At 36.9% G+C, this 27,704-nt stretch overlaps 7 protein-coding genes and 1 long non-coding RNA gene across 10 annotated transcripts; 5 read left to right on the forward strand and 3 right to left on the reverse strand.

The window, feature by feature from the left end:
- Positions 1 to 229: 229 nt before the first annotated feature.
- On the reverse strand, positions 230 to 962 carry LOC104766592 (photosystem I subunit O). The gene is made up of 3 exons (XM_010490506.2): positions 874 to 962; positions 717 to 789; positions 230 to 608 (listed from the first exon to the last, which is right to left on the reverse strand). Exons 1-3 carry the CDS (start codon positions 950 to 952, stop codon positions 338 to 340), a joined length of 423 nt encoding a protein of 140 aa, XP_010488808.1. The 5' UTR covers positions 953 to 962; the 3' UTR covers positions 230 to 337.
- Positions 963 to 1,164: 202 nt separating this feature from the next.
- Positions 1,165 to 2,411, forward strand: LOC104766599 (uncharacterized). Its single transcript, XM_010490511.3, has 3 exons — positions 1,165 to 1,427; positions 1,510 to 1,686; positions 2,096 to 2,411. The coding sequence occupies exons 1-3, from the start codon at positions 1,308 to 1,310 to the stop codon at positions 2,207 to 2,209; spliced, it is 411 nt and encodes a 136-aa protein (XP_010488813.1). The 5' UTR covers positions 1,165 to 1,307; the 3' UTR covers positions 2,210 to 2,411.
- Positions 2,412 to 2,432: 21 nt separating this feature from the next.
- LOC104766617 (RINT1-like protein MAG2L) lies at positions 2,433 to 5,222 on the reverse strand. Of its 2 annotated transcripts, XM_010490531.3 has the most exons (4): positions 4,868 to 5,222; positions 4,679 to 4,768; positions 4,506 to 4,594; positions 2,433 to 4,411 (listed from the first exon to the last, which is right to left on the reverse strand). In XM_010490531.3, exons 1-4 carry the CDS (start codon positions 5,157 to 5,159, stop codon positions 2,468 to 2,470), a joined length of 2,415 nt encoding a protein of 804 aa, XP_010488833.2. In that variant the 5' UTR covers positions 5,160 to 5,222; the 3' UTR covers positions 2,433 to 2,467. The 2 variants fall into 2 exon arrangements, with proteins under 2 accessions (XP_010488833.2, XP_087364301.1); XM_087508175.1 differs by lacking the exon at positions 4,868 to 5,222 and having other exon boundaries at positions 4,517 to 4,594; positions 4,679 to 4,740.
- On the forward strand, positions 4,868 to 8,652 carry LOC104766609 (GTPase LSG1-2). Its single transcript, XM_010490521.3, has 7 exons — positions 4,868 to 5,627; positions 5,904 to 6,005; positions 6,104 to 6,190; positions 6,757 to 6,850; positions 6,942 to 6,998; positions 7,085 to 7,164; positions 7,250 to 8,652. Exons 1-7 carry the CDS (start codon positions 5,401 to 5,403, stop codon positions 8,364 to 8,366), a joined length of 1,764 nt encoding a protein of 587 aa, XP_010488823.2. The 5' UTR covers positions 4,868 to 5,400; the 3' UTR covers positions 8,367 to 8,652.
- LOC147946541 (uncharacterized) lies at positions 6,563 to 7,288 on the reverse strand. Its single transcript, XR_015595085.1, has 2 exons — positions 7,152 to 7,288; positions 6,563 to 7,058 (listed from the first exon to the last, which is right to left on the reverse strand). It is a non-coding gene; the product is annotated as an uncharacterized LOC147946541 (long non-coding RNA).
- A 171-nt stretch (positions 8,653 to 8,823) lies between the features above and the next one.
- Positions 8,824 to 16,206, forward strand: LOC104766624 (serine/threonine-protein phosphatase BSL2). The gene is made up of 21 exons (XM_010490542.3): positions 8,824 to 9,801; positions 10,337 to 10,397; positions 10,503 to 10,581; positions 10,693 to 10,772; positions 10,860 to 10,954; positions 11,055 to 11,154; positions 11,243 to 11,312; positions 11,763 to 11,864; positions 11,942 to 12,023; positions 12,209 to 12,388; positions 12,724 to 12,991; positions 13,084 to 13,321; positions 13,470 to 13,640; positions 13,937 to 14,175; positions 14,259 to 14,343; positions 14,436 to 14,534; positions 14,601 to 14,800; positions 14,882 to 14,957; positions 15,170 to 15,305; positions 15,390 to 15,529; positions 15,620 to 16,206. The coding sequence occupies exons 1-21, from the start codon at positions 9,321 to 9,323 to the stop codon at positions 15,704 to 15,706; spliced, it is 3,069 nt and encodes a 1,022-aa protein (XP_010488844.1). The 5' UTR covers positions 8,824 to 9,320; the 3' UTR covers positions 15,707 to 16,206.
- Positions 16,207 to 20,278: 4,072 nt separating this feature from the next.
- Positions 20,279 to 22,937, forward strand: LOC104766632 (aluminum-activated malate transporter 1-like). Its single transcript, NM_001302986.1, is given in 6 exon segments — positions 20,279 to 20,489; positions 20,674 to 20,814; positions 21,112 to 21,384; positions 21,762 to 21,886; positions 22,001 to 22,144; positions 22,350 to 22,937. Coding segments are annotated over 6 exon segments (1,482 nt in total).
- A 1,857-nt stretch (positions 22,938 to 24,794) lies between these two features.
- Positions 24,795 to 27,113, forward strand: LOC104766640 (aluminum-activated malate transporter 2-like). Of its 2 annotated transcripts, XM_010490570.3 has the most exons (6): positions 24,795 to 25,070; positions 25,202 to 25,342; positions 25,453 to 25,725; positions 25,840 to 25,961; positions 26,048 to 26,191; positions 26,347 to 27,113. In XM_010490570.3, the coding sequence occupies exons 1-6, from the start codon at positions 24,869 to 24,871 to the stop codon at positions 26,980 to 26,982; spliced, it is 1,518 nt and encodes a 505-aa protein (XP_010488872.1). In that variant the 5' UTR covers positions 24,795 to 24,868; the 3' UTR covers positions 26,983 to 27,113. The 2 variants fall into 2 exon arrangements, with proteins under 2 accessions (XP_010488872.1, XP_010488865.2); XM_010490563.3 differs by having other exon boundaries at positions 24,807 to 25,070; positions 25,453 to 25,961.
- The last annotated feature ends 591 nt before the right edge of the window (positions 27,114 to 27,704 follow it).

Below are 27,704 nucleotides of genomic sequence, written 5' to 3' on the forward strand. Positions count from 1 at the left end.
ATAAAACAGAGAGAAAGGAAAGAGGTTTAAAACCTTTCATTAGGAATGTAAAAACATGTTTACTATATGCTTATGAGAGTCAAGAAACATAAAAACATGAAAAGAGTTATCCAATCATCTCCAAGCGTCGGTTAAGAAACACTTTTTTTTTAACATTTTCTACTTTATTCTTAGAATCAATATCATTAAGAAAAACACTTGGGTCATATTGAAAGAAACATCTGAGAGATAGCAAAGAAAGCGTCGCTTTGATTAATAGTAATAATATTATTACACATAAACCACCAAGAGAAAGGACATATAGTACAAGATGGGAAGAGTAAATGATTGATTAAGCTTAGAAGTAGTTATCGGTCCTGCCCTTGAATCCAATTTGTCCGAAAGTGAGGCAGAGGAAGAGGCCTAAGTGCCAGGTAATCAACCACAACCAGAACTGGGAAGTGAGAGCAGGAGGAGTTGGGAAGTGAGCGAGCTCAGTTCCGATGCTGTCGAAGAAGAGACCAGTCAGGCTCTTCCCGTTTATCGCCGGGATACTCGACGGAGCTAGCCATCCGATCAGCCCAAATCCCACCACGTTCAAGTCTCTCCTCAACCAGTTCCTCTCAAAGCTATTTTTTTTTTTCATTTATGACACAAACAAATTAGTTTTAGAAAATAACTTCAAAAGGGTTCTTCTTGGTACTTAAAGAAAACAGAACATAGAATGAGTAACATACCAAGTGAATCTTCCTCCGGATGCACCGGCAAGTCTCAGAGGGTTCTTGGCGCTCAATGTTGGTTTCAGAAAGGCTAATAAACATCATGAGAAACTACAGTTAATATCATATAAATATGTTTGATTTCATATTTATCCCAAAAAGACAGAGAGATTACATGAAGAGAAGGGTTTGGTGGTGATGGATGATCCTCCAAGGCCTATCACCGTCGATGGGGTTGCAAATGTTGCTGCCATTTTTGACTTTGTTCTGCGCTTCTTTCTGCCAAACTGATCTAAGTAAACACAAGAAATAGATTTTGAGTTTTGTGGACAGAGGCAGAGATTTCTAGGATGTGTTATCAATCAATAGCTTTGTGACACGTCATTATTTTCTTAGATATTGTGGGTCTACCTTCTCTTTCTTGGATAAGATTTATTCCTGAAATTATTTTTATTATTCTTTTTCCAAGCTGTACCAAAAAAAAAAAAATTTACTGTACCAATACCAATTGTTCGGTTCGGTATGGTCCGGGATTTGAAATCGTGGTCTAAAGATGTAACAATTACTCAATTAGTAATTTGATCAGCCGAGTCGGGTCGGCGGGTAAAAATGGACTACAGCTTAGCGGCGGTGAAGATGCTTTGCTCCCAGCTCCGGGACGCTAAACCGACACCTTCTCAGAACGCCACCGCCCTAGGCGGTGTACTTTTTCAACGTGCTTGGTTTCAGGTTCCGATATATCTTACCAAGTTACCATCCTCTCATAATCATTAATTCCAGTATCCGATGAGACTCGATTCTTGCGTATTAGGGCGTTTTGGTCTCCGTTTCCGGCGGTGGAGATGACCGTATGATCCTTGATGATGGAACCGGACTCGTCGAGCTCGGCCTATCGAGCAAATTTGCCCTCTGTCAATGGAAATCAGGAATGTACGTGATGGTTGTTGGTGTCTACCATATCCGTACTGGGGAGATACCTCTACTTAAGGTTACAGTTCGTTTACTCTTTCATCCTCATATGCACATTTGATCATAGTTTGCAGAGAAGTCAATTTGGTGGTTTATACTAATTGGCAAAGACGAGAGTTAAGTGAGCATTTTAGATGTTATGATCACAAGATTAGGCTGAGTGGCTGACACAAGCTTAGGGGACTTAAACCACCAAGAAACTTGAGTTTGAATGTGTTAGTAACAAATTTGTGGTGAGATATCTATCTAGATTGAAGCTAGACGTGGCTTGAAGATTCATATAATCAGTAGTAACTAGGATTCATCTTCTCTTGTGATGTTAGAGTGAGAGTATCTCCAGAATCAACAACCGTCACTTGTCCTGCATTTATATGGTATGCTTTGATTGTTACTAACTCATTTACATTGTTGTTTCTAACTGAAACCAGGTTCATAAGATGGTTGAGCTGTCTGGAAGCCCAGATCGTGAAGCCATGTGGTATTTAGAAGTCATGGACGCATACAGACTGTTCTATGAGCCCTTGATCCAAGAGTTCTCTTGATTCTTCCTTCACTTTACTTTTCATTCTCTAGAAACATCAGTACATGATCATCTCTTCTCATTCTTTTAGTTTTATCCTTTGCTGTAGTTAATCTTTAATTCATTCATGGGTATGTAACTTTTACAGAATCAAAAGCATGGTTGTATTATTTTGTAACACCGTTGCTGTTTTTCGTTTTATCCAAATTTTGTTGCGATTCTCATATTCTTGACCATGTACTGAATCACCGATGCAACTATTCAAAATGCCATTCCATGACTAGTAACATCTACAAAATTGTTCTACAAGTTGAGCAGACAAGTTAGAAATACCAAACAACCTTAAACAACTGTTTCCACCATTTCGACTTAGAGCTCCTCTCAATCGTGCCTTCTCTTCCTCATGCATCCTCAACAGCCTAAGAATCTCTCGCACCCGAGGGAAAAATGCACCAGGACGTACACAATAAGGTTGAAGCACTGTGAGAAGTGCCTCTGCGTCGACCTCAAACCTATCAAGCCTTTTTCTCCGTAAGACAGGTTCTCCTGATGAAAATTTACGAGAAACATAATGGTCAAGCCCTTCCGCGAGATTCCTCCACAAGTCCAAGAAGTCTTTCGGGTTCATGTTTAGCTGAAGAACACATAGATGCCTTCTTAAATTGTCCAATGCTTCTGCAACACCCTGGGACACTGTTAAATTGCTGGAACCAGTAATGACGTTCTCTTCCCATAAAACCGTATTGATATTGAAGTTGTCACTGCAAAGATTGTCGAATTGGTGGAGAAAAACTGTTATAATCTCCATAAGCCAATTGGTTTCCAACTCAACAAGGCCTTTCAGTTCTTCCCCAAAAAAGCAGCCTTGGCAGGAAGCTTCAGGTTTTCTATCAACTTTGGCACTGCTTTCCGCAGCCCACATCTCCACAAAAACCAAATCATCACTCCATTCTCGTAGTTTTGATTCAAGATACCGAGCGGCATTAATCGGGCCACAGGCTTGTATCAGTGTATCCTCAAACAAGCTATAGTGGGAGAGATCAATCTTCTTGAACTCCAGTAACATAAATTTGAATATACACCAGAGAAATTTGGTGGCAGTAGCTCTTATAAATTGGATCCTTGGCAGAATGGATGGTAGAGATAGACCATGGTCTATCAACCTCCAAGTCCTATTAAGAAAAGAGTCTGCTACAATTGGCGCTTTATAATCCTCTCTTGTGGATAGAACATACTTTGCAGACCGTAAGCTAGATTCATTAGCAAGTCTAGTTCTTTCACTATCAACTAACCAAGCTCTCTCATTCTTGATATCCTCTTTAGTTTTTTTATAAGCATCCTTTAGCTCAATCTTCCCCCAGGTCTTGAGCCACTCGGGTTTCTTACAAAATAGTCCCATTACTGATATATCTTGAGAAAACGCTGTCGAAGAGCCTTCATAAGAAAGACAAGTATCTGAATTCACAAATGACTGCATTCGTTTATCAAATGTAACCATCTGATCGACAAGGTGGAACCACGATGATATGGCTTCAGATTTCATGTGCTTCTCCTTGAACGTATCTATAAGCTTAGGAAAAACCTTTTTCTCTAAGAAGCCAGATAGCATCTGGACCATCGCTGAAACCCAAGCTTCTTTAGCACTACAGCTTACTAACATGGCTCTGTCAATCAAAGGCTGTAAGAAATCATCCACCCCATCAGCAAAGTCTCTTGTAACTTTGTAGACAATTTCAAAAATAAACTCAGGTTGTTCAGCCCATTGCATGAAATGATACTCCATCCGAGATGCAACTGGTTTCACCAGTTCATCAGTAGCCCAAAGTCCAACATTACTATTTTCTTTAGGCATATGAAGCTCCTTCCTTTTTTCCTTCTTGGTATTAAGTTGCTGTAAACCACAGAGGAGTAAAAAGCTTTGGGAATAAGACTCCTTTTGACCTCCTTGCATCAAGAGTAGAGGATTAGGGATATTAGCAACCTCTCCATGCTCGACTTTAGATGTTGCCAGTTTCGGTGGCCAGCCAAGAGATGAGAGAAAAGCTCTGTGCTCTGCGATAACCTGAGGGCGTATAACGGACAAACTTTTATCCGCTCTACAATCAACAGAATCAACAAGGTGGCGCCACTGCGAGTGATGCCTTGTAATATCACCAAGCATTAGTTCAATCTCATTCATGGTCTTAATAGCATGACTGAACCTCTTATGCTTGACTGCAAGATCCTGCATTTAAAAGATAAAGAAGTTAAAATCTTTCATATTTAGCAAACCACAACTTCATATGTAGTACTCAACTTGTGGATCAAAAAAGCTTTACTTGAAGCGTACTTCCTTTGTGGCTTCTTATAGGATGAAACACTGAATCTTCAAGATCCCCAACCAGACTTTCCAATTTTAAGGCAGTCACTGAAAAAAAAAAAAATCGAATCTTTCCTATATTAGGTTAGCTCTTAATGATGTTCACGAGTCAGTAAATCAAGCCAAACTCACCGAAATATTTACGCTGATTCTGTATTCGACATAGCTCTTCCACAAGTTGCTGTAACTCCCAATTCGTTTGCTTTCCAACAGAATCCGTAGCTACAATGAAAAAAAAAAATTGGAGACAATCAGAAAACTTTACTATCTCTTAATCACCAAAATAAACAAAGAGGGTTTGGTTGGTATAATATAACTTACGGAGACAGAGGAGGCTCTCCAGTTTAAATCTCAAATCTTCGAGTGAAACTTTGGCGGAAAGCGAGGTTGAGATCCATGAAACGGCGTGTTTGGTGAGATCCGTACGGAGGTGGAGGAGTCGGTCGTTTAGATCAGAACAGTCGTGGTTTAAATTTGACACTAGACTTGAAGAGCGGAGGAGCAGATCTCGAAGGTCCTCGAAATTGCCGTCAAGAAAGACTAGTGCGAGGCTCGGAAGGTCTGTCGGGTTTGGCAAGACGAACGACAGTGGAAGTGGATGTTGTTGTTCCATCGGAAGAAGCTTTTGCCGGGAAACGGTTGTTTCTTTTTTTTTTTTACTTCTGTGCTCTCTCTCGACTCCGATGAGCGTGTTTTGTTTTTTATTTATTTATTTAGAATTAAAATTATTAAAAAAATTTAAAATTGTAAAAAAAAAAAAAGACATCGTAAGCTTAAGGCGCCGTCGAATCCGTCTTTTAAGGGTTTAGAGACTTTTAGGGTTTACTGAGAAGAAGAGGCTGAGAACGAGAGAGATGGGGAAGAGCGAGAAGACGTCGCTTGGGCGATCGCTGGTGAAGCACCACAATCATATGATTCAGGAATCGAAAGACAAAGGCAAGTACTACAAGAATCTTCAGAAGAAAGTTCTCGAATCTGTCACGGAGGTTAGCGACATCGACGCCATCCTTGAGCAGGCTGAGGAGGCTGAGCGTCTTTACACCATTAATCATAGCTCCTCCACTCCTTTGTCCATCAATCTGTAGGCTTCTCTTCTTCTTAATTCCTCTCTCTCTCTCTCTCTCTCTCTCTCTCTCTCTCTCTTTTTCTGTGTCTTTTGATTGATTTGGTATTTGTGCATCTGTTTAGTTACGAATGATTCAATTTGGATTTGGTGACCAGGAATCATAGTAGATGTTCATCTAATTGTTTTGTTCATCTCAATTCCTCGTCTTGATGTTCTTATGGTGTTCCTACCGAACAATTTCATAGGTATATGTGCTCACTGGCCTGTTTGTTTAATGTTTTTTTGGAACAGAGACACAAATTCCAGTTCAAGTGTTATAGCAGCTGAAGAATGGAGAGAGCAACAGAAGATAGAGGAGGCTTTACACGCCAGTAGTCTTCAAGTGCCTCGAAGGTATGTGGTTTTTATTCTCTTTAGATTTACTCTTCTTTTATTTTTTTCTCAGCTCTGAGACCGAAGTATAATTTTTTTTTTTACTCTTAAATCTCCAGACCTCCGTGGTCACCCGAAATGTCAGTGGAAGAACTTGATGCTAATGAGAAACAAGCTTTTCTAAATTGGCGCCGGATGCTTGTCAGGTTAGCTTTTTTTTGTTTTACCCCATTTTAATGATCCTATTATTGATTTTGCGTCTTCAGTGTGTGTACTCTAAACAAATCAGTATTTGGCACCAAAATGTTTGTTGGTGATCATAAAATTTAGTCAGCTTTCTGTCTGTCACACAGTTTTCTCAAATGGTAAAGTCTGATGCTTTCATTGATAAAATGCATGTGTCTTAAGCCAAATATATGTCCTTGTTTCTTACTGAGAAGGTCAAATAAAGAAAAGTTGAGGCCCATTTTCTCCAGAAAATCTCAGTTTTGCTGTAATTGATTTAGTGTGTTTTGTATAAGTTTATATGTATGTAGCGTTTACCGTTTGCTAAAGCCGGAACTTATATAGAATTGAGATGTGTTGAAGATATTTTTCGTATATAAAGCAAACTAGTTAAGAGTTTACAGATATTTCGCCCTAATCAATATTTCCGATTAGGAAGTTATCCTTGCTCACACCTTGAAGTGGTTTTTAGTTCGCACAAGATATCCTCTCTCTTATTGCTATTCTACTTTTGCATGCTTACTTGTTCTCCTGTATTTTGGTTTAGCCTTGAGGAAAATGAAAAGCTTGTGCTGACTCCATTCGAAAAGAACCTTGACATCTGGAGACAGCTTTGGCGAGTGCTTGAACGCAGTGATTTGGTAAGTCTTTGTCAAGGATGTATTAACCCTCTCAATAAGTTCAATCTATGGGCGAAACAGTTTTGATTATATATACTTATCCTTTTTTCAGATTGTTATGGTAGTTGATGCTAGAGATCCTCTGTTTTACCGCTGCCCTGATCTTGAGGTAGTGCATTTCCTCCCAGCTTGAAACTCCACTTGGCACCATTTTCCTGATTCATGTTCACTTAAAAAAGATTTTTTGTGACACAGGCATATGCTCAAGAAATTGATGAGCATAAAAAAATTATGCTTCTAGTTAACAAGGCGGACCTTTTACCTACTGATGTCAGGTTAGCCAATCTTCTTGTGCCTTACTACTTTGCCTCCAACCTTTTTTCTTCTAATCGAATTGTTTATCTTTTGAAAAAACTGCAGGCAGAAATGGGCAGAATATTTCCGCCTTAACAACATCCTGTTTGTTTTCTGGTCAGCCATAGCTGCTACAGCTACCCTAGAAGGTAAAGTCTTGAAAGAGCAATGGAGACAACCCGAGAACTTACAAGAGACAGATAATCCAGACATTATGATATATGGCAGGGACGAGCTCTTGAGTCGATTACAATCTGAGGCTCAAGAGATTGTCAAAGTAAGTAACTCTAGAGCAGCATTATCGCAGTCATGGACTATTGAATGTCAACGTGATCAAGCCGTGGTTGGATTCGTTGGGTACCCAAATGTAGGAAAGAGTTCTACAATCAACGCATTGGTGGGTCAGAAGCGAACAGGTGTCACCTCTACCCCGGGGAAAACAAAGCATTTCCAGACTTTGATAATCTCTGATGAGCTTATGCTATGCGATTGCCCTGGTTTAGTCTTCCCTTCGTTCTCAAGCTCGAGGTATGAAATGATTGCTCGTGGTGTACTTCCGATTGACCGGATGACGGAGCACCGTGAAGCTATTCAGGTGGTGGCAGACAAGGTCCCTCGCCGTGTCATTGAGAGCGTCTACAACATATCTCTTCCTAAACCAAAAACCTATGAGCGTCAGTCCCGCCCGCCTCATGCTGCAGAGCTTTTAAGAAGTTACTGTGCTTCTCGTAGCTATGTTGCCTCTAGTGGATTACCTGATGAAACGAAAGCTGCTAGGCTGATTCTGAAAGATTACATTGGAGGTAAGCTGCCACATTATGCAATGCCACCTGGGATGACCAAAGGTGATGAACCAGATATAGAGGACGATCAAGAGCTCGGCGATATTCTCGAAGGTTCAGAGTCGGAAGACTCTGCAGTAGGAGATGAGACAGAGAGCGAGCAAGTTCCTGGTATTGATGATGTGCTAGATGATCTGAGCTCGTTTGATCTTGCAAATGGGCTTAAGTCTTCGAAGAAAGAGACAGCGAAGAAGCAAACCGCGTCACACAAACAGCACAAAAAGCCACAGAGGAAAAAAGATCGGACTTGGAGGGTGCAAAACACAGAAGATGGAGATGGAATGCCTGTTGTTAAAGTATTCCAGAAACCGGCTAACACAGGCCCTCTCATGATGCGGTGATTAACAAATCGTAGTCATCAGAGCAAAGATAGTGGTTGGTAACCAGAGCTACTTAAAATGTTTTTTTTTTGTTTTTTAATGTAATTGAACATGTTGCGGTTGTCGAGTCTCTTAATGTATTTGTTTCCCTGTTATATTTAAGTCTTATTTTGAGGAAAAAGAACAAAAAAGAAGAGAAAAGTGACAACTCAAATCTGGTGGAAATTGGAATTGTATTTGCCACTTGGAGATGCCCATCGTGTTGTATTGAGAATGAGAATATATTATAGCCATAAATAGAGTTTTCCAGGAACTTTAAATTGTTTCTTATTAAGGTTCGAACTCTTTTTAAACATTTCATTAGTGAAAACGAAAGTTAAAAAGACTCAATAACCAAATTACTTTTTTGGTAATAATGTCAATATTACCAAAAAAGAATAAATGAAAACAAATATTCCTTTTATACCTGAAATAAAATAGAGTGGAGGGGTTCGTACGTTTGGTGTAGAGTTTGGTTCGTGTCTCATCTCTCTTCGCTCGTTCTTTTCGCGTCCTTGACCTCCTTTGTTGATGCTACGGCTGCTGATTAGGCTTTTGTTGTACTACTACTATACAGAAAGAGGAGAGAGAAACTTTTGGGATAACCCAAAAAAAAAAAAAAATTCGTTTTCCTAATTTTTGTGAATGTCTGCTTCGCTTCTTCGTTTTTAATTTCTTTCTTCTCTTTGGGAAGAAAAAATAAAAAAAAATAACTGTCTCTGTTGTAAAACAAAGCAAAAGCTCGCTCATAAGGATCTGACCGACCCGTGAAAGGAAACCTAGGGTTTCGATTTTTTTTACCGGAATTTTTCTCGGAAAGCGGGAAGTTCACATCAGAGATGTTGATCAGGAGATTTGCTTTTCTCTGATATTTTGAGGCTGGATCGGTCTTAGTTAGGGTTTTTTTTTTTAAAGAAGCTGTAAGTTTTGATAATAATGGATGATGATTCGTCTATGGTGGCTGACAACGATCAAGATCGAGAGTTTCAGAGCCTTGATGGAGGCCAATCTCCTTCCCCTATGGAGAGAGAAACGTCTCCTCCTTCTCCGCAGATGAACGACCAATCACCATCTCCCCAAGGCGGATCGGTGCCAGCGCTTCCTCCGTCTTCGGATCCTAATCCGACTAGTTCTCAATCTGCTCCGGTTGTGGGACAAGAGCAGCTCCAGGCGCAAGTGGTTGGTCCTAGGTGTGCACCTACGTATTCGGTGGTTGATGCTTTGATGGATAAAAAAGAGGATGGTCCTGGTCCTAGGTGTGGTCACACGTTGACCGCTGTCCCTGCTGTTGGTGATGAAGGAACGCCTGGTTATATTGGTCCTCGTCTTGTTTTGTTTGGTGGTGCGACGGCTCTTGAGGGTAATTCTGGTGGTGGTGGCACCGGAACTCCTACTTCTGCTGGAAGTGCTGGCATTCGTACGTTTTCCTTCTTCTCCTTTGCCCTCACTTGTTTATTTCTTGTTTTGAGTTGTCTCCGCTCTACATTTTGTCGTAGTTCTTTCTCTATTCACATCTCAAAAGGTTGTAGGTTTAGTTCCTTACTCTCAAGGTTCTCTCCTGAATGATTGAAAAAGTTTACTAGTTTCTCAAGTTTTAATTTTTCTGATAGAGGCTCTCGTAACCTTCTCAAGGTTTAGCGGTTACTGAGATCTACACTGGTTATTTGCTTGCAATACTTTTGAGTTCGTCTCACTTTAGAAATTTGGTTCTAAAAGCTTCATACTCTGTTAATTTAGTTGGCAGGTAAAAGTGTTTTCTCAACTTTTATTGCTTTGAATCCCATTTCATGTGGAATCAGTTGGGTCAATAGCTTGGTGTAGTAGCTGTGGAAAATTAGATCACTAATTCTGTTAATTTGCTGATATATTCTTTGTTCTAGCTCTTGTTTTATTCTGAAGGTTCCTAGACTTGCTGGTTGTATTAAGTAATTAGGGTGTTCGTTGCTGTGCAGGGCTAGCGGGTGCAACTGCCGATGTTCATTGTTATGATGTACTTTCTAATAAGTGGACTAGGTGAGCATACAATGTGTATTTTTATCCTAATTATGAAAACTGCATGATATCCTGGCCTTTATAGAATTTCTGGATACCAGTTACTTAAATGAAGTGTGGCTGCAGGCTTACACCCTTTGGAGAACCACCAACCCCGAGGGCCGCACATGTTGCAACTGCAGTCGGGACCATGGTAGTTATTCAGGTAGGAGTTAAAATAATGCTATTAAATTATATGTATGATGTAAGCTTATCAATCTAAGATGAGCATTTTCACTCAGCTATGAAAGTTCCTCTAAATTTTCTCTGTGTGCAGGGTGGAATTGGTCCTGCTGGTTTATCGGCTGAAGACCTTCATGTTCTTGATCTCACTCAACAACGGCCTCGATGGCACAGGTTTGAAAATAAACCTGCCACCAGTATCTCGGTTTAAAATTCATTTTACTAGTTTCTGTCTTGATATAGATTATGTTCTCTATCCAGGGTTGTTGTTCAGGGTCCTGGACCAGGACCGCGTTATGGACATGTCATGGCACTTGTGGGACAAAGGTATCTCATGGCAATTGGTGGAAATGATGGTAAGCAGTTTTCCACGTTAGCTTATTCTCACTGTTTTTTGAAAGAGCATCATATTCTTATTAAAGCTCTCCCCTTCTGAACTCCATTTTAAACTACCAGGAAAACGCCCACTCGCTGATGTATGGGCCTTGGATACTGCTGCCAAGCCTTATGAATGGCGTAAGCTGGAACCAGAAGGGGAAGGTCCACCTCCCTGCATGTAAGTTTGATTACATTCCTTTATGATTTTGTGCTTTGCACTGGACTAATATTGTTCTTTTTCTTTTCTATTTGTACGCTGTAACTAGGTATGCAACTGCAAGCGCGCGTTCCGATGGTCTTCTTCTCCTATGTGGTGGAAGGGATGCAAACAGTGTGGTAAGTGCAGAGATTTGTTACAGTTTTGCCCAATTATTTCTTTGAAACTAGACACTGAGCCACTTATAGAGGCATGACATAGATTATCCACTTTTGCTTTATTGTGAGATAGAAAAGGGACCGTGAGATTTAGTCATTTTTATGGAGGTTGAGTTTTGTCACGGAGCAAATTAAAAAATTATTAATGGTGCAAACTATAAAATTTCTCAGCTAAAATTTTTATTAATCATGCAATGAACAATCTTCATTTTATGTTCCAGAGCAGACGGAGATGTACCTCTTCTCTGCTAAGTAATTTAGTTAAGAGTTTGCGTTTCAGTTATCTGTTTATACATGATCTTGAAAAGTTGTCAAGTCTGCGTAAAGTGAAATTTGAAACTCAATGGACTGCCCTTATCTTGAATGCTTGATTGGGGGGATTAATATTTTTTTCTACATTTAAATTGATAGCCTCTGGCCAGTGCATATGGACTTGCGAAGCACAGAGATGGACGTTGGGAATGGGCCATAGCCCCTGGTGTCTCACCGTCTTCTAGATATCAGCATGCTGCAGTATGGGATGCTTCTTTCTCTTTGGTTCTCTTTTCTGTCCTCACCAGATTAATTAAATCGTTTGATGGATTATTTAGGTCTTTGTAAATGCAAGACTTCATGTGTCCGGTGGGGCACTTGGAGGTGGACGCATGGTTGAAGACTCATCCAGTGTTGCAGGTTAGGAAACAATCTGATGTCTATGCTGTTGAATTTTCATTGAGGAAATACTCTCTTAAGAGTTCTGTTGGCCATTGTTGAAATGTGTCTCATGTATAGACGAGAGCTATATATAATGATTTTGTACTCAACGTGCATTGAGTTCATCCACGGTTCTTTGATTATATCATCTTGTCTTTGTACAGTATTGGATACTGCAGCAGGTGTTTGGTGTGATACGAAATCAGTTGTTACTACTCCTAGAACTGGCAGGTACAGTGCCGATGCAGCTGGTGGTGATGCTTCTGTTGAACTTACTAGGCGTTGTAGGCATGCTGCTGCTGCAGTTGGTGATTTGATATTTATCTACGGTGGTTTACGTGGAGGTAAACAGAAAATCTTGGCAGAACTTTGTTAATGTACCTATGATGCTATGATACAGACCACCGTTGTTTAGATTTCACAGTTTCTTGTGCATGCTTCTCAATGGTGATGAACCAATATATATGGTTGGAATGTTCCGTAAATGTGGCATAAGTGATACTGTAAAACTACACTTTCTTAACTAGGTATTATTTTTCGTTAGAATCTGAGAGACTATCACAGAAATATCAATTATAGCAAATTCCTACATTCTTAAAGAAATAGTTCTCTCCCTCTTTTAATGTGTTTTAGAAATTATGGGTTCGCAACTTATTTATATACATTGTTGATATTTTAGGGGTGTTACTCGATGACTTATTGGTTGCTGAAGATCTTGCTGCTGCGGAAACAACATATGCTGCTTCTCATGCTGCTGCAGCTGCGGCAACAAATTCGCCACCAGGTCGATTACCTGGAAGGTATGGTTTTTCAGATGAAAGGAACAGGGAGTTATCGGAGTCAGCCGCCGATGGCGCTGTTGTGCTGGGAAGTCCTGTTGCACCCCCTGTAAATGGTGATATGCATACGGATATAAGCTCTGAAAATGCGTTACTTCCAGGAACTCGGTTAGCTAACTTCCTTTAATAATGATCTATCTTTTGCTTTATTGTTAACACAATGATGAATTTAGTGACACCCATCCAACACAACTTTGTAGGAGAACAAATAAAGGTGTGGAGTATCTTGTTGAAGCATCGGCAGCGGAAGCTGAGGCGATCAGTGCAACGTTGGCTGCTGCCAAGGCACGACAAGTCAATGGTGAAGTTGAACTCTCAGATAGGGATTGTGGTGCAGAGGCTACACCTAGTGGGAAACCTTCATTTTCACTAATCAAGCCAGATTCTATGGGATCAATGAGTGTTAGTCCTGCAGGGATTCGTCTTCATCATAGAGCCGTGAGTGTCACACTTATTGTATTAGATAAAATATCAAGTCCTGCAATGTACTTCGAACACCATGTTCTTCATTTACTAGTATTTCTTATCCCAGATTCTCACCACTAATGCTGTTTGGTTGATAATGATTCTGGCACTTTTTTATTAGGTGGTGGTTGCTGCAGAAACTGGTGGGGCCTTGGGTGGAATGGTCAGACAGCTATCCATTGATCAATTTGAAAATGAGGGACGGCGTGTCAGTTATGGGACACCGGAAAGTGCAACAGCAGCAAGGAAACTATTAGATCGACAAATGTCAATCAATAGTGTTCCAAAGAAGGTAAAGATTTTGCTTGACCGCATAAAGGGCTTTAAATTGTTGTGATCCTACTTGTGGAAAAATATGTACAGTAATACTTTCTGTGGCATTGGATAATCGCTTGGTTGCTGTGATATAAATCAAAAGTACCATAAAATGGTATTTTAAAGGTATACTATTTCCTGGTTTGCATGGTAACTCATTGGTGAAGATTCCTTTGCATCCTCTGTTTTGTTCAATTGGGTTCACTTAGTGATTTGGCCAGGTGTCTATTTTTGGAGTTATAACGAAACTATGACCTAACTATGGCTTAATAGGTTATAGCTCATCTTCTGAAGCCCCGTGGGTGGAAGCCTCCTGTTCGACGCCAGTTCTTCCTAGATTGCAATGAAATAGCTGATCTTTGTGATAGTGCAGAACGTATCTTCGCAAGTGAACCAACTGTTTTACAGCTTAAAGCACCTATCAAAATATTTGGTGATCTGCATGGACAGTTTGGGGATCTTATGCGCCTTTTTGATGAATATGGTTCACCATCTACAGCTGGAGACATATCGTAAGTGCACCGTTACAAATTCTGACATCATTAGGCTACTCTATTTTTGCTGGGTATTACTGATTCTGTTGTATTATTGTCAGATACATTGATTACCTCTTCCTAGGGGACTATGTTGATCGGGGTCAACATAGTCTAGAAACAATCTCCCTTCTGCTTGCATTAAAGGTAGTTATAAACGTATATTAGTTTTGACTTAATGGAGGTGTTCTAGTTGCTTGATTATTGAGGGTTTGAGGTTTCTATATTCGGTACTGCAGGTTGAGTACCAGCATAACGTACACTTAATACGGGGAAACCATGAAGCTGCCGATATTAATGCGCTTTTTGGCTTCCGAATAGAGTGTATTGAGCGAATGGTAATATTCTGCTTCTAAATCTTTTGTTTCTATGTATAGCCGTCTCATGTCTTGGTTGCTTTTCAGGGTGAACGTGATGGAATCTGGGTGTGGCACAGAATAAATCGTTTATTCAATTGGCTACCTCTGGCTGCATCTATCGAAAAGAAAATTATCTGTATGCATGGGGGTATTGGTCGTTCAATAAATCATGTGGAACAGATAGAAAATATTCAACGTCCAATTACAATGGAAGCTGGCTCCATTGTGCTCATGGATTTATTATGGTCAGTCCGTATCTCCTACATGTTGTTCGGGTTATCTTTTTGTTCCAAGTCTGACGAGTATGTTAATTTGGAATTCTTTAGGTCGGATCCGACTGAAAATGACAGTGTCGAAGGTTTAAGGCCGAATGCTAGGGGCCCTGGATTGGTGACTTTTGGGGTGAGTAATATTTATCATTTGTAACGTTTTCTGAATTTTCATTATTACTTAATTATTAGACTTGTTCTCGGATATAAATCTGGGCATATATGATATATACTTTTTCCTTGAAACCGAGGAATATAATCTAGTTTGCTCACAATAACTTATATATGGAAAAGTGTTGCTTGCTTTTGTATTTCATATTTACTAAGACTTTGCTGTAATTGCAGCCTGACCGTGTCATGGAGTTCTGCAACAACAATGATCTTCAGTTGATTGTACGTGCACATGAATGCGTGATGGATGGATTTGAGCGTTTTGCCCAGGGGCATTTGATAACACTCTTTTCCGCTACAAACTATTGTGGTATGTGCATGGACTCACTAGCTAGTGCCATAACCTGATTAGATTGAAATATTTTGCTTAATTAATATTCTTAAATAACCTCAGGTACTGCGAATAATGCTGGGGCAATCTTGGTATTAGGGAGAGATCTTGTAGTGGTTCCTAAGCTCATTCATCCTTTACCTCCAGCACTTTCATCGCCTGAAACTTCACCAGAAAGACATATAGAAGACACATGGATGCAGGTTCCCATCGCTTCACTTCATTACTGGATCTTAGTCCATAGTTTGACTTGAATAAAATGGCACTTAGCATAGCAATTTTTTTATTTGCAGGAGCTGAACGCAAATAGGCCAGCGACGCCAACCAGAGGACGACCACAAAATGCAAATGACCGAGGAGGTTCTCTGGCTTGGATGTGAGGCAGACAAAGAGGCACTCGTGCATATACATCCCACTCCCGAAACACTTGTAACATCTGCCTCCTGGTGTTCCTCATGTGTACAGAAAAAGATGAGCGATAGACGAGAAACGATGAGGTTTGGAGATAGCAGGGGGTGTGTAAATTGAGATGTTGAAAGGTTAGAGAAGTCAGTTTTGGTGGTGGTTAGTAGTGAATTGTAGAGTTAATTTGTTCGGGCTTTAGTGTCCTCTCTTTCATTTCCATTCCGTCTGCTGCTTTTTCTATAATATCTTTCTTCAAATCATCTTCTCGTTTTCGTTTGTGGTATAGTTTCTTGGCGAGTGGATATGATATGAGTTCTTAGATTGGTAATGGTTGATTAGTTGGAGGATGGTCTATCGTCTCTTTTATTTCTGTATCATAGAGACATTGGAGGCTTTTGTGTATTTAAATCATTTCATCAAATCATACGTTGTAACATTTGTGTTGATATCATGATACGAAATTTTTTCCTGGCTTCTTTTGGGTTGTCCAAGCTATACAGGCAAAAAAAAAAAAAAAAAAAAAAAAAAAAAACTGTGTTTGTTTATTTCGACTCTGATATTCTGAAACGGTTATAAAAACAATAAAAAATATAAAAATTATAAAAAGTTGGGAAGAAAGAAACATATGTTGATTTTTTCCAACAAACAAAATTTAAATTAAATAATATTATATTAAAATATTTTTTGAAACCCATTTTCTGAGGATTACCGAAGTGACGCTCTCGATCACCCGATTTGGCCAAGATTCATGAATACTGCGCCTATGTGGCCATAAGATGAAAAACATGTTGATGTTGCGGGATGAGATGTGATTTGGCATCTATGAACTTGTGTGAAACTGCACAACCGCACACTTACAAAGTATAATTTAGATAGTTATGATATCGAGTAACAAAGTATGTGTCCAGTGCCAAAGGTTTGGATTGTTGTACGTCATTTGTTTTAAATATATATAAATATATTATATATATGTAAAGTTTTCCTTAGTTTACTAATAATAAGTAATTTATAAATGAAAGTGCGTACGACTAGGCAGGCCTTAGCGTAATGGTTCCCGTAAGTATATTAAAGTACTTTATATGTTTTGATTTGTGTGCTAGATTAGATTCAAACAGTGATGACCAAGCTACATTCAGTAAGATTAGATGTATTCTTTTAACAACATACTTCTGTTGTTGAGGTTTGTATGCACACGTGTTGAGGTTATATTAATCTTCTCAAATCTCAATTGCAGTGAGAAAGTGAGGAGTAGCTGAAAGGAAAAGTTGAATTATACTTTTTTCATTCGTTAATCATATGTCTCATACCCTGTACTATATATATATAGGGCAAATGTCATGAAAACCCACTTTCTCCTAAAGTATTGTCACAAAAACCCACTTTCCATTCATAGTATACTTTCCCAAGTTTTTTGCTTATGTGTCAACTTTTCTTTTACATTTTTGCCCTTACTAACAACTTACCTCTCTTTCTCTCATTCTTTTCTCTCTTTTTCTCTTCTTTTTTTGTTGTTAACATTTTAAAAAAGTAAAATATATTTATTTGTTATCATAAAACAAATTTTCTATTTATTTATATAAAATATATTATGATTATATATTTTCTACATTTTAAGATACATATTGCTATATTTTTTTATGAATTTTTAGATTATACAATATCCATCAGTCGTTGAACATTTGTTCAATTATAAGTGGATAATCAATTGCAGTATTGTTAATAGATAGTTACTTGTGTTTATTCATACAAAATATACATACATAAATTTGGTTAGATCTTTATCCATAGCATATTATCCATAACACAACATAGACCAAATAAGTACAAAACCCTTTAATTCTAAATTTTAAATCCTAGAACATAAACCCTTGAACCTAAAACCAAAACTATTCACTTTAAAAAAAAAACAAAGTTTAGTGGATAGAAAAACTGTGGATAGGTCTCCATGGATTTACAAAGCATATCTAGACATTAAGCTGAAGAATAGCAGTTGAATGGTGGCTATGGATGTGATCATGTGGATATTTTTTTGTGGATACCAATGTAGACAGACCAAATAATCATCATACAACATCCACACAATAAATCCATAGACACCATGAGCTCCTTGCTTCATATTTTGTGTTGGTCCAGAAACATATACACTCATAAGTGGTTAATAAACAAAATAAAAATTAACAACATTGATTTATTTAGAACATTGAATATCAATCATGTGGATTAGTAGTTATGGATACTTATCTTATAATATCTTGCTCATTCTTTACATGAGCAGAAATTTGTCCAAGATAAATTAGCCACATAGATTTCTTTTAGCTAAATGTTTTTGTACTATTTTTCAGCTAAAAGGATTTCTTTTAGGGTTTAGGGTTTAGGGTTTAGGGTTTAGGGTTTAGGGTTTAGGGTTTAGGGTTTAGGGTTTAGGGTTTATACCCTAAATATTAAATCCTAACACCACATAGACACTAAATCCATATAAGCCCAAAAACGTAAACCTTATACCCTAAATCTTAAATCCTAAACCCTAAGCCATACACCTTGAACCCTAAATCCTAAACCATGAATTAAAAATATAGACACATCATCCACATACCTAAACCTAAACTTTTAACCTTAACCCCTAAATCCTACACCTTGAACCTTAGACAATACAACTTGAACTCAAAACATAGACATTGAATCTATATACCATCTAAAGTCTAAACCCTAAACTATGGTGATGTTTGAACATGCAACAAACTTGTCAATAAATTTCATCTGGATTGCTTGTCCACGTGGTCAGAGTTTGGTGGATAGGCTTAGAGATTAATAATGACCATGTTTGTTGTGTAGTATGCTTCTAGTGACACTTCTAAGTTCTAATATCTCTAATTCTAGCTTAAAAATAGTACAAAAACATTTGGCTAAAAGACATCTAAGTGGCTAAACTATAGTGATGTTTGTACATGCAACAAACTTGTCAATAAATTTCATCTGGATTGCTTGTCCACGTGGTCAGAATTTGGTGGATAGGCTTTGAGATTAATAATGACCATGTTTATTGTGTAGTATGCTTCTAGTGACACTTCTAAGTTCTAATATACCTACTTCTAGCTGAAAAATAGTACAAAAACATTTAGCTAAAAGAAATCTATGTGGCTAATTTATCTTGGACAAATTTCTGCTCATGTAAAGAATGAGCAAGATATTATAAGATAAGTATCCATAACTACTAATCCACATGATTGATATTCAATGTTCTAAATAAATCAATGTTGTTAATTTTTATTTTGTTTATTAACCACTTATGAGTGTATATGTTTCTGGACCAACACAAAATATGAAGCAAGGAGCTCATGGTGTCTATGGATTTAATTGTGTGGATGTTGTATGATGATTCTTTGGTCTGTCTACATTGGTATCCACAAAAAAATATCCACATGATCACATCCATAGCCACCATTCAACTGCTATTCTTCAGCTTAATGTCTAGATATGCTTTGTAAATTTATGGAGACCTATCCACAGTTTTTCTATCCACTAAACTTTGTTTTTTTTTTATTAAAGTGAATAGTTTTGGTTTTAGGTTCAAGGGTTTATGTTCTAGGATTTAAAATTTAGAATTAAAGGGTTTTGTACTTATTTGGTCTATGTTGTGTTATGGATAATATGCTATGGATAAAGATCTAACTAAATTTATGTATGAATAAACACAAGTAACTATCTATTAACAATACTGCAATTGATTATCCACTTATAATTGAACAAATGTTCAACGACTGATGGATACTGTATAATCTAAAAATTCATAAAAAAATATAGCAATATGTATCTTAAAATGTAGATTATATATAATCATAACATATTTTATATAAATAAATAGAAAATTTGTTTTATGATAACAAATAAATATATTTTACTTTGTTAAAGTGTTAACAACAAAAAAGAAGAGAAAAAGAGAGAAAAGAAGGAGAAAAATAGAGGTAAGTTGTTAGTAAGGGCAAAAATATAAAAGGAAAGTGGACACATAAGCAAAAAACTTGAGAAAGTATACCATAAGTGGAAAGTGGGTTTTTGTGACAGAACTCAACCCAAAGTGGGTTTTCATAACATTCACCCATATATATATGTGTACATTCACTAATTATTAAGTAGAATAGTTAAATAAATAATATCAATTAAATTCCTACCGGCGTCCCTCATTTAACTAATATCCAGCTCAGTATAAGACTCACGCAACACTCCAATGGAGGGGAGGGCTTAACTAGTACCCAACTTACTGGGCTAGGTTCGACTCGGTTTACTATATAACATTTCCATTTCTTTAAGACTTTAACCCTCAAAAAGCTCGAAGTGCAACGCACCACTTATTTATTTATTTTATTAATAAAGCTGACATTCCATGGATCCTAAACAAGAGTCTCTCTTGGTCTTTATAAATAACATCGATCCCTCTACAGAAAACAACAAGTCATTTTTTTTTTAATGTTTTCCTCGCTTTCTAAAGGTGAACAGAGTACTAAAAACACTTGAGAGCTGAGTGATCATCTAAGATTCAAAAGGTGGTGATGGAGAGAGTGAGAGATACAGTGAAAGAAGGGATGAGAGTAGGGAATGAAGACCCAAGAAGAATAATTCATGCTTTCAAAGTGGGACTTGCACTTGTTTTGGTCTCTTCCTTCTATTATTACCAACCTTTCGGTCCTTTCACCGATTATTTCGGTATCAATGCAATGTGGGCTGTCATGACCGTCGTAGTTGTCTTTGAATTCTCTGTTGGTACGTCATGCATGTGACAACTTTCATCTAGTTTATAACATTTATATGTGTCTAATTAATATATATCTAGATAGTAAGTAATCTTGTTTTAAGATTTTTTGCTGTAAACATGTGGCAATAAATGTATTAGAATCTTAGCTTTAATTGTAGATTTAAAAAGTGGGTTTGTTTGGTGTGTGTTTAGGGGCCACACTTGGGAAAGGACTAAATAGAGGAGTGGCAACAATAGTAGCAGGAGGACTAGGAATTGGAGCTCATCAACTAGCAAGATTTTCGGGTGCAACAGTAGAACCTATTCTTTTGGTCATGTTGGTCTTTGTGCAAGGTAAAACCCTGATAACACTCATCCATTACTTCATTACCAAGCAGTTCCAACTTTTTGGTGCATTTTGGGATAGAGACTAGATCAGATATATTTCTAGCTAGTCTCTTCCAAAACATGAAAACTTGAACTCTTGATCATTTTGGGGTAATCTTATTTTGGAAGGTCTCCCAGTACACTTCTATAGCAACAAATGCTAGATAACACCCAATACCCGTGTTTGCATACATCTATAATCTATTTATTTATCTTGAGGATTGAGCGAGGAGGAGTAATGGTAATATATATGTGTATGTGCAGCTGCGTTGTCGACGTTCGTGAGGTTCTTCCCATGGGTGAAGAAAAAATTCGATTATGCGATATTGATATTCATATTGACGTTCGCGCTTATATCGTTATCGGGGTTTAGGGACGAAGAGATATTGGATTTGGCCGAAAGCAGAATATCGACAGTGGTGATTGGAGGACTAAGTTGCGTCTTTATCTCTATCTTTGTCTGTCCTGTCTGGGCTGGACAAGATCTTCATTCTCTCCTTGCCTCTAACTTTGACACTCTCGCCCACTTCCTTCAAGGTTTTTTTTTGTTCTCTCTCTCTTTTTTTAGGTTCACTATACTGTATATATCATTCATACCTCACAAATACCACTAAACAAAATTTGCTTTCCAAAAATATCATTATTGGTTTCGGAGATCTTCTTACAAATGGCTCTTTAAAGGTTAAAAATACTGATTTAGGAAGTGTTTTAATTTATTTTGTCATATATATACTATACAAAATAAAAGAAACACAGAATGCAGATTATAAATGTAAAAGTGGAAATTATATTGGCAGATGCTAATGGAACTTTGGTTGTATTTAATTTTCTTTGTTATGAATAAATTGTGGGAGACATTGTCTCCCCATCCCCTACCAGAAAAAAAAAAAGAATGTAAAAGTAGAAATTGGCAGATTTTGGGGACGAATATTTTGAAGCGAGAGTGGAGGCCGGGGACTACAAAGTGGTGGAGAAGAGGGGAAGGAATCTTGATAGATTTAAAAGTGTTCTTGACTCAAAAAGCGAAGAAGAAGCGTTGGTGGATACTCTCTCTCCGTCTTTATTTCCCTTACCGATTCATGTTTATAGTAACACAAATTTTGAAACAGTTTGGATTGGATTTTTGTATTGATATTTGTTCATTTGCATTTAGGCTAATTACGCAGAATGGGAACCGCCTCATGGCAAATTTAGGTTTAGGCATCCATGGAAACAATATCTTGCCGTTGGTGCATTACTCCGTCAGTGTGCCTACAGAATTGATGCCTTGGATTCATACATCAACTCAGATTTTCAGGTATTGCTATGATTTTACTTAAAATGAAATAAAAATAAAAATAAAATTAATACTATATGCTATAATGAAGTTCTTGGTAGAAGATATGCTTACATAGATGTTATATTTTTATAGTAGATATATATTTTTAAATGGATGTTAAGTATGCCTTATTCGTAATATACGTTTCTGTAACCCTTTTATTTATCTCTTATGTATCTATTAGATCCCAATGGACATAAAAAAGAAATTAGAAGAACCACTAAGAAGAATGAGCTCGGAGTCGGGAAAATCAATGAAAGAAGTGTCCATTTCATTAAAGAAAATGATAAAATCATCTTCTTCTGATGTCCATGTCTTGAACTCACAATCTGCCTGCAAAGCTCTTTCTACTTTACTAAAATCAGGCATCTTGAACGATGTTGAGCCTCTTCAAATGATTTCACTGCTGACAGCAGTCTCCCTGCTCATAGATATTGTAAATTTAACCGAAAAAATCTCAGAGTCCTTACATGAGCTTGCATCCGCTGCAAGATTTAAGAACATGATGAGGCCGACCGTATACTCGGATTCCAAAAGCATTGGTCGTGCCATGCCAAAAGAATCTCATGCAGGTGATCATGTTGTCACAGTTTTGCATGATGTTGATACATCAAGCAATAATGCTGATAATTCGCTTGGAGAGAGTTCACAGAACTCATGTCATCACATCGCCATAAATATTGTTGATGATCATTCAAACCATGAAGATGGTGAAATACATATACATACGAGTTTGTTAGAAGATGTGAAAAGGAATGACCGTCTTCACTGAGCAATTCGATCCTCAACGATCAGGAGTAGTGTTTTGTACCCGCAAGAATATAGAATTGTGAGTGAGACCAGCGGTACATAAAGTATACGGGTATTTCAAATTTGAAGTTTGAGTTACAAATACAATTTGCAGCCTTCCAGTATTTTTGAACTATTGGTCACATTAATAAAGTATTGGTTTTCGTTTACGTAGCGCTTATTTTTTTCTAATATATATATATATCTGAACAGAATTCAGAATTAAAGTTGGCATGGTTTTACTTTCGGTGATTGAGAGAGCGATCACTAAATAAGAACATAGACCGCCAAATGAATCTAGAGGTAATCTTTAAAGACGTGGATCTGAAGATGATTTTAGTGACACTGTATTTTTCGATTTTGGTGACACTGTAATTTGCAATAGACTTAGTTGTTCAATGAAATTATATATGTATGTAGGTATGAACCTTTAACTATAGGTGCAGTCTGCAATACTAATAAAAATGTTTAGGTGACAAAAGTCAAACTTTCACACTTACGATAAAGTAACAAACTTTTTTTTTTTTTTTAAATCACGTTCAGTGCGTTAAAGATATATATAAGGTGGAAATCGTATTTATAGGTTAGCAAATTAAAAAAAAAAGTATTAGAAAAAAAGATACAAAAAAATATATTTATAGGTTAGATTTATATATAAATAAAAAGGGGCTTTGTACGATTGGGGTAATGGGTTCCGTACGTTGATGCAATGATGCCAACTTGGCGATGCCAAGGCTATAGGCTGAGTGTGACCCGGTGCAAGAAGCCACCATCTGCTCTGCTGCTGCTATCTACTTCCGCGTTTTAACCATTACCTTTCCTTTAATATTATTTATTTACAAATCCCATTAATCGTGTCTCTCTGCTGCGAAAAAAAAAAATCTCACTCCAAATTTTTCTAGTTAATAACAAAAAGAAATCTTGTAATCTATATGTCGGTTTTCGTATTAAAAAAATAGTGGATATGCCGATACGCTCTCGCTATATGTATATTAAAAAGAAAAGATTAAATGGACTATTGGTTAATTGTTAAATAATACTACCAAAGGTAGGTCTAAAAATGGGTGAAAGTAACATATGGTGAATGAGCAAATGGACGGATGTTTTACCAACTTGAAATAAGAGAAACGATGGAATAAATGACAAATTGATTAGTCTTTTTTTTCTTCGGAGTTTGTATTGGTAATGTCAATAACGTAAACTATGAGAGTGTTTACTTAATTGTTATTTGTTACTCACTAAACAAAAAAAACGTTATAATATTTGATAACACGTTTGAATTAAATAGTATGAATAATCTTCACTAAATTTTATAAACAAAGACTATAATTTGTGGATTGAGTTTCTTTTTCCTGTCAAATGAAGATAAAAATGAAAGAGTTGTGAAATACGAAATTTTATGAATTTAATAATGATTATAAAGTACAGGTAGCAACTTTTAAAAATGGTTAGAAATCAAATGTTGGATAGCACTATTTAGTTTTTTCTATAAAGATTTTTTTTTGGTTGTGAAATTTGTATAGCCAGTTTTGCAAATAAATTAAATATTGAAACATAAAGCAATTTACTAATAGTCGCTTTTAAATATCGGATTAATTAAAATCAGCACCAAAGTAGAATTTGGTTACGTAAGTAGTCTCTGCCTCTAATTAAATGTATTATACTCTGTCTCTAATTAATAATTTTTCCCATTTTCAATTTCTTTAACTATCAACGTTCGAAGTACAACGCACCACTATTTTTATTTTTTTTGATAATAAAATATCATTTCACTAGTCCGAAACAGGACACGTCAATGCTCTTTATAAATAACGTCGATCCATCTGCTCAAAACAACAAGTGATCGTTCTACTTCTTCTTCCTCTCTTTCTGAAACTTATCAGAGAGTTGAGTGATCATTCAAAAAAAGGTGTGATGGAGAAAGTGAGAGAGATAGTGAGAGAAGGGAGGAGAGTAGGGAATGAAGATCCGAGAAGAGTAGTTCATGCTTTCAAAGTGGGACTTGCTCTTGCGTTTGTCTCTTCCTTTTATTATTACCAACCTCTCTACGATAACTTCGGTGTCAATGCAATGTGGGCTGTCATGACCGTAGTTGTCGTCTTTGAATTCTCTGTAGGTCAGTATCGGTCATGTGATCAGAATCAGCCACTTTCTAATATTTGAAGATGTGTCTAATATCTAAGGGATATAATCTTAGCTATAATATTTAAAATGGTTCTCTAACTCTTGGTTTGGTGGGTGTTTTAGGGGCTACGCTTGGGAAAGGAATTAATAGAGCAGTCGCAACATTAGTAGCAGGAGGACTAGGGATTGGAGCGCATCACCTAGCAAGTCTGTCAGGTCCAACAATAGAACCCATTCTTCTCGCCATCTTTGTCTTTATCCAAGGTAGCCCTCATATTATATTTACTACACAAGAGTCTAATAACATGCATATATGCCTGCCTATATTTATCTCGAAGAAGAGTACACTAACGGTAATATATGTATATGTGCAGCTGCATTGTCGACGTTCGTGAGGTTCTTCCCGCGGGTGAAGGCAAGATATGATTATGGGGTATTGATATTCATATTGACGTTCGCACTGATATCAGTGTCGGGGTTTAGAGAGGACGAGATATTGGATTTGGCACATAAGAGACTATCGACAGTGATGATGGGAGGAGTTAGTTGCGTACTTATCTCTATCTTTGTCTGTCCTGTCTGGGCAGGACAAGACCTTCATTCTCTTCTTGCCTCCAACTTTGACACACTTGCCCACTTCCTTCAAGGTTTGTCTTTTTCTTTGAAATTATTTCTCATGTATATATATATATATATATATATATATATATATATATATATATTCTCATTGAGTTATGAATTAAAAAGTGGGAATTTGGCAGAATTTGGAGATGAATATTTTGAAGCGACAGAGGATGGGGACATCAAAGAGGTGGAGAAGAGGAGAAGGAATCTTGAGAGATATAAAAGTGTTCTCAACTCAAAAAGCAATGAAGAAGCGTTGGTGGGTTCACTTCTATAATTATACCCTTTCTGTACTAACTTGGACTGGATTTTTGTAATTGATATTTGTTAATTTTGTGTGGTCAGGCTAATTTCGCAAAATGGGAACCACGTCACGGCGTATTTAGATTTAGGCATCCATGGAAACAGTACCTTGCTGTGGGTGCATTACTCCGGCAATGTGCTTACCCGGTTGATGCCTTGAATTCATACATCAACTCAGATATGCAGGTATATTACTTTTGATCTTTAACTTTGTTACAGATTTTAAATTAAAATAATACATGAAAAAGAAAAAATAATCTAAACAGAATACTTTTACATGTAAACACATAATGGAATAATATGGTCTTTCTAACCCTTTGTTTTTTTGTTTTGTCTATTAGATCCCAATGGACGTGAAAAAAAAGTTAGAAGAACCATTAAGAAGAATGAGCTCAGAGTCGGGGAAGTCAATGAAAGAAATGTCCAATTCATTAAAGAAAATGACAAAATCATCTACATCGGATGTCCATGTAGTAAACTCACAATCTGCCTGCAAAACTCTTTCCACTTTACTTAAATCAGGCATCTTAAACGATGTTGAGCCTCTTCAAATGATCTCACTGATGACTACAGTCTCTCTGCTCATTGACATTGTTAATTTAACGGAAAAGATCTCAGAATCCGTACATGAGCTTGCATCCGCAGCTAAATTTAAGAACAAGATGAAGTCGTCGTCCAATTCGGATGCCGGAAGCACTACTAGTGCCGTGCCAATCAAATCTTATGAAGGTGATAGTGCTGATGATGATCATGTTGTTACGATTTTAGGTGATGTTATTACATCAAACAATAATGATCAATCGCATAGGGAGAGTTCAGTGGATTCCTGTCATCATGTCGCCATAGAGATTGACGATGACGATTCGATCCATGACAAACATGAAGAAGATAGTAATATACATGTACAGACGAGTCGTGTATCATGTGGGCACACTAATGCTAGTGATCTTTTAAACAGTGGTGATATAAAGAAATAATAATATAACTAACTATTTAATTTACTATAGGATCTAATCATGCACTGTATAGTAAAATAAAGTTCCTTCGAACAATATTATTTTTGGATCCAACCTAATTCGACCATGTATTCTCTCTCTTTTTCGAATTACTCTTTTGCTTTTCCAGCCAAGTTATGTAGAGTAAAACCTCTATAAATTAATAATATTAGGACCAAGAAAATCTATTAATTTATATAAGTTTTAATTTCTTGATAAATTAATAATTATTAATTTATAGACAGATTTTCCTAATTTGATAAAAAATATTTAAAATAAAATTTAATGCTTATAACTAATATTTTTATAAAACTAATTACAATGAAAATAACAATTATCATGTTTTGACGATAGCACTCAAAGATTTTTATACCGTAAAAATATAAAAAATGAACTCTAATAAAAATTAATGTGTCGATATATACAGATATTTGGATAATTCTATATAATTATTAATTTATATTATTGATGGGACAATATATTTACAAAGAATTTTCAAAAAATTTATTATTTTATTATATTATCGAATAATATACAAAATTACAATAGTCTCAATTTAGAACCGGTTATTAATTTACCGAGTATTAATTTATAGGTTGTACTGTACTATGTCGTTTTTATTATCATGAATTTTGGAAAGTTATCGCCCTATCGGCGGAATCCTTGCACCGATATATGTTCTTAGATTACCACATGCATGTATC

This window comes from Camelina sativa, chromosome 3, assembly GCF_030686135.1.
Source record: "Camelina sativa cultivar CO46 ecotype springtype chromosome 3, ASM3068613v1".
Taxonomy (NCBI): domain Eukaryota; kingdom Viridiplantae; phylum Streptophyta; class Magnoliopsida; order Brassicales; family Brassicaceae; genus Camelina; species Camelina sativa.

Excerpts from the sequence above, each read along its gene's own strand:
- LOC104766599 (XM_010490511.3), top strand. The coding sequence starts at position 1,308 with ATGGACTACAGCTTAGCGGCGGTGAAGATGCTTTGCTCCCAGCTCCGG. Across the intron at positions 1,428-1,509 it reads TTCAACGTGCTTGGTTTCAG|GGCGTTTTGGTCTCCGTTTC; the intron begins GTTCCGATATAT and ends CTTGCGTATTAG. Across the intron at positions 1,687-2,095 it reads GGGAGATACCTCTACTTAAG|GTTCATAAGATGGTTGAGCT; the intron begins GTTACAGTTCGT and ends AACTGAAACCAG.
- LOC104766624 (XM_010490542.3), top strand. The coding sequence starts at position 9,321 with ATGGATGATGATTCGTCTATGGTGGCTGACAACGATCAAGATCGAGAG. Across the intron at positions 10,773-10,859 it reads CAACGGCCTCGATGGCACAG|GGTTGTTGTTCAGGGTCCTG; the intron begins GTTTGAAAATAA and ends TTCTCTATCCAG. Across the intron at positions 10,955-11,054 it reads GGCAATTGGTGGAAATGATG|GAAAACGCCCACTCGCTGAT; the intron begins GTAAGCAGTTTT and ends TTAAACTACCAG.
- LOC104766609 (XM_010490521.3), top strand. The coding sequence starts at position 5,401 with ATGGGGAAGAGCGAGAAGACGTCGCTTGGGCGATCGCTGGTGAAGCAC. Across the intron at positions 5,628-5,903 it reads ACTCCTTTGTCCATCAATCT|AGACACAAATTCCAGTTCAA; the intron begins GTAGGCTTCTCT and ends TTTTTGGAACAG. Across the intron at positions 6,191-6,756 it reads TGGCGCCGGATGCTTGTCAG|CCTTGAGGAAAATGAAAAGC; the intron begins GTTAGCTTTTTT and ends ATTTTGGTTTAG.
- LOC104766617 (XM_010490531.3), bottom strand. The coding sequence starts at position 5,159 with ATGGAACAACAACATCCACTTCCACTGTCGTTCGTCTTGCCAAACCCG. Across the intron at positions 4,595-4,678 it reads GAATCAGCGTAAATATTTCG|TGACTGCCTTAAAATTGGAA; the intron begins GTGAGTTTGGCT and ends TTTTTTTTTCAG. Across the intron at positions 4,412-4,505 it reads ACAAAGGAAGTACGCTTCAA|GATCTTGCAGTCAAGCATAA; the intron begins GTAAAGCTTTTT and ends TTTTAAATGCAG.
- LOC104766592 (XM_010490506.2), bottom strand. The coding sequence starts at position 952 with ATGGCAGCAACATTTGCAACCCCATCGACGGTGATAGGCCTTGGAGGA. Across the intron at positions 790-873 it reads CACCAAACCCTTCTCTTCAT|CCTTTCTGAAACCAACATTG; the intron begins GTAATCTCTCTG and ends GATGTTTATTAG. Across the intron at positions 609-716 it reads TCCGGAGGAAGATTCACTTG|CTTTGAGAGGAACTGGTTGA; the intron begins GTATGTTACTCA and ends AAAAAAAAATAG.
- LOC104766640 (XM_010490563.3), top strand. The coding sequence starts at position 24,869 with ATGGAGAAAGTGAGAGAGATAGTGAGAGAAGGGAGGAGAGTAGGGAAT. Across the intron at positions 25,071-25,201 it reads CGTCTTTGAATTCTCTGTAG|GGGCTACGCTTGGGAAAGGA; the intron begins GTCAGTATCGGT and ends TGGGTGTTTTAG. Across the intron at positions 26,192-26,346 it reads ACATCAACTCAGATATGCAG|ATCCCAATGGACGTGAAAAA; the intron begins GTATATTACTTT and ends TTTGTCTATTAG.